General features: G+C 41.9%; 1 protein-coding gene across 2 annotated transcripts in view; it reads left to right on the top strand.

Annotated features, from left to right (window-relative positions):
* Positions 1-215: 215 nt before the first annotated feature.
* Positions 216-13,324, top strand: part of CFH (complement factor H) — a 919,877-nt gene continuing 906,768 nt past the window's right edge. For both annotated transcript variants that reach the window (XM_077276558.1, XM_077276556.1), the window contains exon 1: positions 216-491. In XM_077276558.1, the coding sequence (XP_077132673.1) occupies positions 422-491 (70 nt within the window). In that variant the 5' untranslated portion in view covers positions 216-421. The remainder of the gene's footprint in view (positions 492-13,324) is intronic.

Genomic DNA, 13,324 nt, shown 5'->3' with positions numbered 1-13,324 from the left:
CTCTTTTTTTTACTTTCCAGTGAAAAGTGTGTGTTGCAATCATTCTACAGAAGTTAGTCAAAAGAGGCTTGTTGTTTTTTTTCTGTCAAATTATCACTAGGTAAACTTTTGATTTGAGCAATTGTTTACCTTGTTCAAACATTAGAGGTTTTATCTCTATTGGGACACTTTTCAAATTTTCTAACCATTATTCAGAGTTTATGTGCATATTCCTCACAGAAAGGAGCAACAGGTCTTTATATAACACCCCTCCCACTCTCTGCATTCCTTGACTGATTTCGTAATAAATAATTTATGTAAGGGGGTAGTTCATTTAGAGATTAAAAACTAGACCAGTCCGTGCACAGCTCACTTTAGGAAAAGCAGAGGTGGAAGAAGCAAGCTCACAACAGGACACATGCTCAATTAATGGTCTTTTAAAATGTCTTTACTGGGATATGTACTTCTGCTTGCATCTGCCCTATGCTGTACTGCAGAGGCTTCAGCTGACGGTAAGACTTTGCAATTATATCTCAATTTTAAATTTCCACAACTAATGTCTGCTACTATATACTTCACATGCAAATAAGTCCCACAACTCAAAAAATCCAGAATTAAATATTTGCCAAATAATTGAGTGATAAAATATTGTAACTTTTTCTTTGTGTATTTTCTGCATCTATTGTCCAAGGAAATGTTATATTAGTGAAAATCAATTAAACAAGATCTTACAATGTATTTGGAATAATGATGAAATACGTTACATTTTTCATGTATGTTTGGTCATAGAAGAGATTTAAGTAACAGGATTAAATTTGCTGTATGTCGTAAGATGTGATACAATGTAAAACTGACTTCAATTTCAGTAATGTCTGTGACGTAATGATAAAAGTGTTACATGTCTCTTAGCGTGTGTTCACATGGGCATAATTATGTCAAGAAATGAAATATATTTAACTGAAAAATACGTATTGTAGATATGTGTTTACCAGATGGAATTGCATTTTTGGTTGAAGTGAAAAGTATAATAAAAATCATAAAAATGTAGAGTGAAAATATGTTGAGCTATTTTGTATTTCAGTAAGCAACAATGACATATTTAACATGAAATGAACCATATAAGCCTATTATGGGCTGCATCAAGCAAAGATTAAAAGAAAAGTTAAGGCAATGCTTGGATGGTTGTGTCTTACAATGACAACATCAATTTTTTGCTGGACGTACTAGAAGTGAGAATAAGTGGTGATCAGCTGATTGCCATGATTTTATGTACTTTGAAAAGAGTTGTTTTTGACAATGTGTTTTTTTTTAGCTGATCTGTGAAAAAAAATACTTAAAATTACTTGAAAGATTTTTCTATAGAGTTCTATTGTAAAATTAGTTTGCTGGTCATATTTTCAATGTTTGAGTGTTTTTTTCTGACTCACATTTTGAAAAACACATGATGGGATAAAATAGTGTATATCATTAGTTTGATGCAAATCTAGACAGAATTTGCTCCACACTAGGCACTGTTCAATCAAAAAGCTGCATTAAACATTTCTTCCAAAATCTCTTCAAAACTGTTTCAGAAAATGATTCACAAAACCAAAAAATAACTCCTCCAAAAATTCCGCAAAAAACAAGTGTTTCCTGAAATAGTTTCCATTTGAAAAAGTATTTTGTTGCATAAAAATATTTTCATTTACACATAGTCTTAGGAGAAAAAAAAAAGATTTATATTTGAATTTTAACAAATAAACTTTGCAGGGTAAAAAAAAATAACTCCACAGCATTGATACATTTTACTACGCTATGGCTGTATATGAACAGAATGACTAAAAATGTAAAAACAATGCTAGTAACCCAATAGGATTATATGAATAGTTATCCAGTTACGGTAATGGTACAGATGTTCTATAGAAATAAAGACTGAGAGGTATTTAGGATTATGAATGCGCAAACTTGTATTTAGAGCTCATTCTCAGTGCACTTCTCTAGCTGTTTAAAATGCATGAGAATGAAAATAAAATAAAAAATTTCTAATATGACATGGATTTTTTAGCCTTTTTATGGCTACTTTGCTGCCATTTTGTACTTTCACAAAAGCTTCTTGTGTGTTACTGATCCAATAAGTGCAACAAATTCACAAAACAAATTGATTGTATATAACACGTTTTAGATTACGGCATACGCTGAACACACTTCAATCTGGCTGCAAACAAATAAATTTGCAAATAATTTAAAGGGAACCTGTTATACAAAAATACTATTTACCTGCAGATATAGTGTTTATATGCAGGTGGATAGTGCTAAAATTTTGCCTTACTGAAAACACGGCAACTGGAAAATGTGAACTTACATTCTCCCAGGAGCTGCTGGCTTCATATCATAGGGATGTGCTTTTATTGGTTACAGTCACCCCTCACTATACCGTGAGTGACAGCTGTAATCCCTCCCCTGCCCTGTGACTGACATCTCGCTCTGTACAGATGCGCTGCAGAGCAGGCTGTTAATCAAGGTGCCAGGCAGGGATTACAGCTGCTGATTAATGTGAGCGGTAACTGTAACTGCTCCCTACATGACATTGTAATTGAAAGCAAGTGGCTACAGGGAGGATATAAATTTAATTCCTGCTGGTAGTAATGCTTTCAGTTAGGCCTTTTTCAAACATCCATCTTTTCTGTCTGTTTTTTTAAGGACCGCAAATACAGACACATGCACACCCATTGTAATCCATTGTGGTGTGCACAAGTCAGATTTTTCCAAGCTCATCTGGAAATGCCCCAATGATCCGCAGTAACCTCGATGCGCTAACAGATGCTTATTCCTCAGTGGTTCTCAGCCTGGACGGTTGCATTTTAGCACCACGAGCAGGGGAGAACTATATGAGCCATCTTCAGCACCCGACACCGGGGAACAGTGCTAACAGTACCGCCGATTCCCAGGTGCTGGTATGTGTGATACTGATGCGGCACACTGTTGCCACACATATGCCACAAGTATTACACACATGTACACACAAACACTGATATCTCCAGTACTGTTTTGTCTTGTACCGGAAACATCAGGACGTGAAAAAGAGCCCTTAGTAGTGTTTTTGTGACTTCATTAGAGATACTGATGATGACTGATGATCAACAGTTAATATCTCAGCACACTGAAAAAGTTTATCTTAATCATTTGTGACCAGTCAGACTGTCCTTTGCAGAAGACTGACTTAGGCCGGAGTCACACTTGCGAGTGTGATGCGAGAAACTCGCCCATCATTCCCTGGCACTGACACCGGCACTAGTGCGAGTTTCTCACATCACGCTTGCAAAAGTGACACCGGCCTTAAACTGACGATGTCCCTGTCAGAGGTAACATCTTACTGCTGTGACTGAGACAAGTAATGTGTCATAAATTTCATTTAAATCCTTCAATTCCTCCCCACTAATATACTTGTTGGAGGCAAGGGAAGTCAATTATGACCTGTTTTTTGTAGTACTACTACCTTGACAGCTGAATCCAATGTTATTAGTGGGTTTTAGGCTTCTGCCAGCGGGTTCCCCATTCTTAGTCTAGTATGTTTTTTTTCTTATATACTAGCCCTTGCATTGACCATGACATTTTTTCTTTTACAATAGATTTTGCATAGCACTATGATTATCTTTTAACAATCTTTTCAATCAATCCCAATTGTAACTCCTGCCAAAAAAGGATGCAACAAGAAATGCTAGGTAAACAGGAAACAAATACAGAAAGTAAAATAATTCAGCAGGCTGTAGTGTACCTTAGGATGTGTGTGAAAAGTTGGAATTAATAAAATAGGTTTGCAAAAACAGGCATTCATAGATAAACATCAACATTTTTAAAAAATATAACTACTTTCCCACAAATGGCAAAGTAATAAATTATAGCTAGCTGCATATAAAAAAAGCCAAAAGCTGCAACAGGGTACTGTACTGGTATAATGCATGTGCATGTAAAATTTGACTAGTAAAACAGATGTGCAATAAATATTTAGAAGACAATCTTTTTGAGATAGTCACACATTTGATGCATTTTCATTTGTATTTAAAGGAAATCCTAGTATGTAGGAGAAAATATGAAAAAAAACCTGTTTTTAATAAAATAGCGGTGCTTCTTATAATCCATGTGTCTTATTGCTTACTGAGGTGGTGGCTGCGGTGAAGCGGGGTCCCAGGGTCGCTGCTGGAGGAGGCAAGAGTCGATGCTGCAGGCTGGGATGAGGGGTTGTTTGGATGTGCGGCGCACCACTGCGGGTTTTCGGTGCTGCAGGTGTTCTGCGCCACGAATGTTCGGTGCTGCAGGGGCTCTGCCAACATCTTGTGGAAGCCCACAGCCCCTGCAGTTACATGGTTTCCTATGCGATGGACTCCCAGAAAATGGCTGCCGGGTTCGGCGCATGGGCAGAAGGAGATCTCTGCACCAAGATCTCAGTTGATGAGATCTCTGCGCTGATCATGAATGATACCATTGGTAGAATACGAATGAGTGCTATGCGAGAAAACATCGCATAGCACTTGGACCAGTGTTAATCTTTGGGGCAACTCACATCACCATACATTTTCTTGGGTGTATTCTCTGTGCGAGTGAAATCGCACCATGCTGTGATTGTACTCATATATCGACCTAGACTCACCAATGCAAGCCTATGGGTGTGAGAAAAACTCGGACACCACACGGACCATCCGTCCAGCTTGCGACAAACACGCACACATTTCCCACATTTCCCTCATTTCTGCCCATTCAGAAATTTAATTCAATAGGGAAAATCAATGAGAAATGTAAAGCCATACACATGTCATATGGACGCCATGCGGATACATGGGTGTGAGATAATCGCATCATCGCATTGTAAACACATTACACATGGATTACCATAGAGAGACTTGGGCCGATTTTCCATACGTTTAGTGTGACGCTGGCCTAATAGAAGAAAAAGCATAGCGAAAGTGAAAGTCATACCTGATGTATGGCTTCTTCAGAGAAATCCCTTAGTGAAGTCTAGCTCTTTTTAACATCTCCTTTTAATCATGTCCGATATATTTTGTTTTATATGTTCTCCACAAAGTTTATAGATTTTTTTTCTCATACTTTTTTTGCAGGATCTATATTTATGCACATCATATGTCATGTCTCTGCCTTTGTTAGCTATACATAGTGCATCAGTCTTTCTATGTATAACACAAGTGACCAGAAAAATTGCAGCTTCATGTCCCATAAGGGGACTATTACATACATTAAAAAGTAAAAAAATAAAAGGTTTTAAAAATATGAAAAAAAAACACAAAAGTTCAAATCACCCCAATTTTAACCCATTAAAAATAAAAACTCTCAAAAATATAAATATTTGGTATCACTGCATTTGCAGAAGTCCTATTAAAATCTAAAGTAAATTAATTTGAAAGAAAAAAAAGTCAAAACGCCACATTTACGTTATTTTGGCTGCCGCAACAATGATATCAAATGCAATAAGAAGCAATGAAAACATCGTATGTACCCCAAAATGGTGACAGGTAAAACATAAGGTCAGGGTGCAAAAAATAAGCCCTCAGCTCTATATCTTTAAAATTTAAAGTGTTACGGGCATCGGAAAATCTTGATACAAGCAAAGTTGTGGGTTTTTTTTTGTTTTTTTTTTTGCAAATATCAAAAAAAATGTACCACTTAAAAAAAAAAACTATATATGCTGGGTATCCTGCATACTCATACTGACCTGAAGAATTATCTTGCCAGGTTATTTTACTGGGAACATGGTATTTAAAAATAAAATTGTGAAATTGCAAAATTTTTGCAGTTTCAGAGTGCTTGAAATTTGTATCTCTTTTCAGTGAATTACATGATAAATGAATTATGTAGTTGAAAAGTATAGCTGGTCCCGCAAACAACATATGGTTATATGGACAGAATACTATAATAGTTATGGATCATAAAAGAAGGGGAGAAAAAAATGAAAATAAAAAAAATAGAAAAATCACCCATGGTGAAGGGATTAAGATTGCGACCAGTGAATAAGCTAAATCAATGAAGTTGGAAAAAAGATACCGTATATACTCGAGTATAAGCCGAGATTTTCAGCCCATTTTTTTTAGGCTGAAAGTGCCCCTCTCGGCTTATACTCGAGTCATTGTTCCAGGGGGTCGGCGGGGGAGGGGGAGCGGTGGCTGTGACATACTATCCTGCTCCTGGCATGGTCCCTGCATCTCCGATGGTCTCGGGGCGCCGGCAACTTCTTCCCGCGTTAAGCGGTCACATGGTACCGCTCATTTGAGTAATGAATATAGACGTGAGTCCACTCCCATAGGGGTGGAGCCGGATATTCATTACTGTAATGAGTGGTAACGGTGACCACTCAATGCTGGAAGAAGCTGTCTGCGCCCAGAGAAGACTATCAGGGAAGCTGCCAGGGACCGCGCTGGGAGCAGGTGAGTATAATGGGGAGGGTGAGCAGCATTGCGCGATATTCACCTGTCCTCGATCCACCGCCGGGCGCTGCTCCATCTTCCTTGTCCTCTGCTATGACTCTCAGGTCAGAAGGCACGATGACATGTTAGTGCGGGTCCTCTGCCTGAAGGTCAGTGCAGAGGATGCAGAAGACAGAACCGGCGCCTAGCGGTGGAACGCGGACAGGTAAATATTGCAAGTGCCGGGGGCCTGAGCGACGAGAGGTGAGTATGTGATTTTTTTTTTAATTGCAGCATATGGGGCAAGTGTCTCTATGGAGCATCTTATGGGGCCATAATCAGCATTTGTGCAGCATTATATGGGGCAAACATCTCTATGGAGCATCTTATGGGGCCATAATCAGCATTTGTGCAGCATTATATGGGGCAAATATCTCTATGGAGCTTCTTATGGGGCCATAATCAGCATTTGTGCAGCATTATATGGGGCAGATGTCTATGGGGCAGATGTCTATGGAGCATCTTATGGGACCATTATTAACCTTTGTGCAGCATTATATGGGGCATATTTTAATATGGAGCATCTTATGGGGTCCATCATAAACTTTATGGAGCATTATATGGGGTGTATTTTGTATGGGGCCCATCATGAACTGTATGGAGCATTATATGGGGCGTATTTTGTATGAAGCATTATATGGGGCTCCTGATTCAATGTGGATATTCAAAAACACTTATCCTACTGATGTCTCAATTAATTTTACATTTATTGGTACCTATTTTTATTTAGGCTTATACTCGAGTCATTAAGTTTTCCGAGTTTTTTGTGGCAAAGTTAGGGGTCTCGGTTTATACTCGGGTCAGCTTATACTCGAGTATATACGGTACATTTATATTTCCAGTAGAAATGAATGAATGATTGAATGAATGAATATATTCAAAAGGAATTGAAATCTATTTGAATTTTGCAAATATCTGCAATTGTCAAGATGGCCACTAACCTTCTTTTTCTAAGCTGTAAAGGGATATTAAAAATTATACTTGCACTATCGCTCATCTCTTTGGCCCCTCTGATCCACACCATTACTTGTCCTCACTAGGGTTGAGCGACTTTCATTTTTTTAAGATCGAGTCTGGTTTTGTGAAACCCGATTTAGTCCAGAGTCGAGTCGAGTGAAGTCGGCCGATTATCGCTAAAAGTCGGGGATCGACCGAAACACGAAACCCAATGCAAGTCAATGGGGAAGCATAGCCGGCAGTGAGTGGAGGCCAGGAAAACACCTACAGTGCACATTTTACTGCCAAAAACATCCATTCTTGTTTTCTGAAGCGTGTCAATCTTAATTAACTTTATAATAATAGTTGGGCACTGGAAATTGGGGGTCATTTGGCAAAAGTTGTGGGGGGGTAGGGCTGGTTCAAGGTTTTAGTGGGCCCAGGAAACATGGACTACGTGTCATGGCGGTGGAGCAGGGAGAGGTAAGTATTTCAACGTTGCAAGTGCTGTGATCCTGAGCAAGCGGGGGGGGGCCACTCGTTCGCATTGGCACTGGCACAGGGCCCCTCAAAGTACAGCGATGTGTGTTTGCATGGCGGGGGCGCCTCCCACCAGCAGCGACACTTTTGCGTACTCTGAGGGGCCCTGTGCCAGTGACGTCGCCAACGAGTATGCCCCCCCCACCTGATGAAGGAACCTGCACTTTCATCTGCACCTTCCTCTTTGTCCCTGTGTAAGGTGGTATAACATGCGGGAAGGGGAACCTGACTTTCAGCAGGGTCAGATTCTGGCTGTGTAGAGTGCAAGGGGAATGTAGTGGTCTAGGTCAATGTACCAGCAGACTCATCTAGCAGTGGCTGGGCAATGGGCAGGATGAAGAGGAAACAGATATAGGGCCAAAGAATAAAGTAGGCTAAATGCAGTTCAAAATTGGTTACAGGACTAAACAGGTGGCATTGCTTTGTTCAGTGGAGTAGCAAACCCAAGAGCAGCAGACACTGTTTCAAGGGCCCAACCACACTACTAGGCCAAATGCAGTTTAATATCTGATAGTATAGGCCGAAAGCCAGAAGATAGAAGCTCAGCTTTATTCAGTTGAGGACAACACCAGGCAGGGGCAGACACCGTTAGTAGGCCGGAACCATCAATTTTTAAAAAAACAGCAGTTAATCAGAGCCAGAAGGTAGAAGCTCAGCTTTATTCAGTTGAGGACAACAGAAGGCAGGGGCAGACACCGTTAGTAGGCCGGAACCACCAATGTGTTTAAAAACTGCAGTTAATCAGAGCCGGAAGGTAGAAGCTCAGCTTTATTCAGTTGAGGACAACACCAGGGAGGGGCAGATACCGTTAGTAGGCCGGAACCACCATTTTTTTTTTAAAAACAGCAGTTAATCAAAGCCAGAAGGTAGAAGCTCAGCTTTATTCAGTTGAGGACAACACCAGGGAGGGGCAGACACCGTTAGTAGGCCGGAACCACCATTTTTTTTTTAGAAACAGCAGTTAATCAAAGCCAGAAGGTAGAAGCTCAGCTTTATTCAGTTGAGGACAACAGAAGGCAGGGGCAGACACCGTTAGTAGGCCGGAACCACCAATGTGTTTAAAAACAGCAGTTAATCAAAGCCGGAAGGTAGAAGCTCAGCTTTATTCAGTTGAGGACAACACCAGGCAGGGGCAGACATTCACCTTTAGTAGGCCGGAACAGCCAATTTTATAAAAAAAAAAGCAGTTAATAAGAGGCAGAAGGTAGAAGCTCAGCTTTATTCAGTTGCAGCTTCTTGGCAATAATATAAAGAAGACGCGACAGGACAACACTCGGTGGATGCCATATCTGTGTTTTCAATGGAAAAAAACCTTTCAGTTAACTACTTGCAGGAGAAAGTTTTTGTAGCTGGTGGCCAATTTTTGTACTGTACCAGTTTTTTGTTGTATGTGTTTTTGTTTTTAATGTTAAAATGTCTGCATTTGATATCTCTCCAGTATTTTCTTTTTTATAAGCAAAATACTGCAGTTTTACATCGGTTACATGGATACACGGGCAGGCAGCTTGGTGGTCAGTGGAGGAGTATTTAAAGTAGGGACCGCAGACAGGCTATCAAAGGCCTAAAATAACAAACAATAGGCTCATGGCTGTTTTACATCGGTTACATGGATACACAGGCAGCTTGGTGGTGAGTGGAGGAGTATTTAAAGTAGGGACCGCAGACAGGCTATCAAAGGCCTAAAATAACAAACAATAGGCTCATGGCTGTTTTACAGCGGTTACATGGATACACAGGCAGCTTGGTGGTGAGTGGAGGAGTATTTCAAGTAGGGACCGCAGACAGGCTATCAAAGGCCTAAAATAACAAACAATAGGCTCATGGCAGTTTTACATCGGTTACATGGATACACAGGCAGCTTGGTGGTGAGTGGAGGAGTATTTAAAGTAGGGACCGCAGACAGGCTATCAAAGGCCTAAAATAACAAACAATAGGCTCATGGCTGTTTTACATCGGTTACATGGATACACAGGCAGCTTGGTGGTGAGTGGAGGAGTATTTCAAGTAGGGACCGCAGACAGGCTATCAAAGGCCTAAAATAACAAACAATAGGCTCATGGCAGTTTTACATCGGTTACATGGATACACAGGCAGCTTGGTGGTGAGTGGAGGAGTATTTCAAGTAGGGACCGCAGACAGGCTATCAAAGGCCTAAAATAACAAACAATAGGCTCATGGCTGTTTTACAGCGGTTACATGGATACACAGGCAGCTTGGTGGTGAGTGGAGGAGTATTTCAAGTAGGGACCGCAGACAGGCTATCAAAGGCCTAAAATAACAAACAATAGGCTCATGGCAGTTTTACATCGGTTACATGGATACACAGGCAGCTTGGTGGTGAGTGGAGGAGTATTTAAAGTAGGGACCGCAGACAGGCTATCAAAGGCCTAAAATAACAAACAATAGGCTCATGGCTGTTTTACATCGGTTACATGGATACACAGGCAGCTTGGTGGTGAGTGGAGGAGTATTTCAAGTAGGGACCGCAGACAGGCTATCAAAGGCCTAAAATAACAAACAATAGGCTCATGGCAGTTTTACATCGGTTACATGGATACACAGGCAGCTTGGTGGTGAGTGGAGGAGTATTTCAAGTAGGGACCGCAGACAGGCTATCAAAGGCCTAAAATAACAAACAATAGGCTCATGGCAGTTTTACATCGGTTACATGGATACACAGGCAGCTTGGTGGTGAGTGGAGGAGTATTTCAAGTAGGGACCGCAGACAGGCTATCAAAGGCCTAAAATAACAAACAATAGGCTCATGGCTGTTTTACAGCGGTTACATGGATACACGGGCAGGCAGCTGGTGGTGAGTGGAGGAGTATTTAAAGTAGGGACCGCAGACAGGCTATCAAAGGCCTAAAATAACAAACAATAGGCTCATGGCAGTTTTACATCGGTTACATGGATACACAGGCAGCTTGGTGGTGAGTGGAGGAGTATTTCAAGTAGGGACCGCAGACAGGCTATCAAAGGCCTAAAATAACAAACAATAGGCTCATGGCAGTTTTACATCGGTTACATGGATACACAGGCAGCTTGGTGGTGAGTGGAGGAGTATTTAAAGTAGGGACCGCAGACAGGCTATCAAAGGCCTAAAATAACAAACAATAGGCTCATGGCTGTTTTACAGCGGTTACATGGATACACGGGCAGGCAGCTGGTGGTGAGTGGAGGAGTATTTAAAGTAGGGACCGCAGACAGGCTATCAAAGGCCTAAAATAACAAACAATAGGCTCATGGCAGTTTTACATCGGTTACATGGATACACAGGCAGCTTGGTGGTGAGTGGAGGAGTATTTCAAGTAGGGACCGCAGACAGGCTATCAAAGGCCTAAAATAACAAACAATAGGCTCATGGCAGTTTTACATCGGTTACATGGATACACGGGCAGGCAGCTGGTGGTGAGTGGAGGAGTATTTAAAGTAGGGACCGCAGACAGGCTATCAAAGGCCTAACATAACAAACAATAGGCTCATGGCAGTTTTACAGCGGTTACATGGATACACGGGCAGGCAGCTTGGTGGTGAGTGGAGGAGTATTTAAAGTAGGGACCGCAGACAGGCTATCAAAGGCCTAAAATAACAAACAATAGGCTCATGGCAGCTTTACAGCGGTTACATGGATACACAGGCAGCTTGGTGGTGAGTGGAGGAGTAGTGCAAGGAGTGTCTGTCCCAGTACTCCCAAAATATAAATAGATGTTAATGTCTCGCAAAACAACCAAAACAAAAAAAAAGGTGGCATACTTAGGTACAGGGGTGGGCTCATCTACTGAGTTTCTGACATAGTAATTTGGCAGTAACTATTTAATGGTGCCAATATAGGACACAGACACAGACTACTTTAAGTTGCATCATAGATGTCTACAAATTTGTATTGTCAGTGCCAGACATTGAATGATGTCAGCGAATAGACTAAAGATTGGTGGAGCTGTGCGACATAATTTTGCACGTGGTAGAGCACATTTTGAGCTGGGGTAGGGGGGAACTCTCTTGAGGCCGGCGGGACCGCCCCAGGGCCCCTCATGTTACAACGGTGTGTCTGACGTTGGGTGCGCACCACCACCGCCAGAGACACTACATTGTACTATGAGGGACCCAGTAGCAATGCCGTCAACCAAAAGCGAGCACACCCACCTCTTCAGACAAACAGCAGTCTCACGGGTGCTTGCGCCAAGTCGCGATACCACGGCCCCGTGTGGGGAGTTTTGCCATTTAGGGAGGTGTAAACATGTCGTATGCTGTACAATCAGCTGCAGCAAATTAGACATTAGAAAAGTAATTCACAGGCAAGAGCTTTTCATAGGAAAGCTAGGTGTCGGCCGGGCAAGGTGGGGCAAAAGATTTTGAAATCCAGTTGTGGTTCATTTTAATGAATGTTAGATCGTCAACATTTTGGGTAGCCAGACGAGTCCTTTTTTCGGTTAATATTGAACCTGCAGCACTGAATACTCTTTCTGATAGGACACTTGCTGCCGGGCAAGCAAGCTCCTGCAATGCATATTCTGCCAATTCTGGCCAGGTGTCTAATTTGGAGGCCCAGTAATCAAATGGGAATGACGGTTGAGGGAGAACATCGATAAGGGATGAAAAATAGTTAGTAACCATACTGGACAAATGTTGTCTCCTGTCACTTTCAATTGATGCAGCAGTACCTGTCCTGTCTGCGGTCATAGCAAAATCACTCCACAACCTGGTCAGAAAACCCCTCTGTCCAACGCCACTTCTGATGTGTGCACCCCTAACACTCCTAGTCTGCTGCCCCCTGGAGCTCGTGTGAGAACGATCACGTGCGCTGTGTGCTGGGAATGCCTGAAGCAAACGGTCAACAAGAGTTGATTGTTTGGTTGCTAATATTAGTTCCAAGTTCTCATGTGGCATAATATTTTGCAATTTGCCTTTATAGCGTGGATCAAGGAGGCAGGCCAACCAGTAATCGTCATCGTTCATCATTTTCGTAATGCGTGTGTCCCTTTTTAGGATACGTAAGGCATAATCCGCCATGTGGGCCAAAGTTCCAGTTGTCAAATCTCCGGTTGTGATTGGTTGAGGGGCAGTTGCAGGCAAATCTACGTCACTTGTGTCCCTCAAAAAACCAGAACCCGGCCGTGACACGCAACCAATTTCCTGTGCCCCCGGGAAAGGTTCGGCATTAAAAATATACTCATCCCCATCATCCTCCTCGTCCTCCACCTCCTCTTCGCCCGCTACCTCGTCCTGTACACTGCCCTGACCAGACAATGGCTGACTGTCATCAAGGCTTTCCTCTTCCTCTGGTGCAGACGCCTGCTCCTTTATGTGCGTCAAACTTTGCATCAGCAGACGCATTAGGGGGATGCTCATGCTTATTACGGCGTTGTCTGCACTAACCAGCCGTGTGCATTCCTCAAAACACTGAAGGACTTGACACA

The sequence above is a fragment of the Ranitomeya variabilis genome, chromosome 8 (assembly GCF_051348905.1).
Source record: "Ranitomeya variabilis isolate aRanVar5 chromosome 8, aRanVar5.hap1, whole genome shotgun sequence".
In the NCBI taxonomy this organism is placed as follows: Eukaryota; Metazoa; Chordata; class Amphibia; order Anura; family Dendrobatidae; genus Ranitomeya; species Ranitomeya variabilis.
This window is presented reverse-complemented; position numbering and strand designations above follow the sequence as displayed.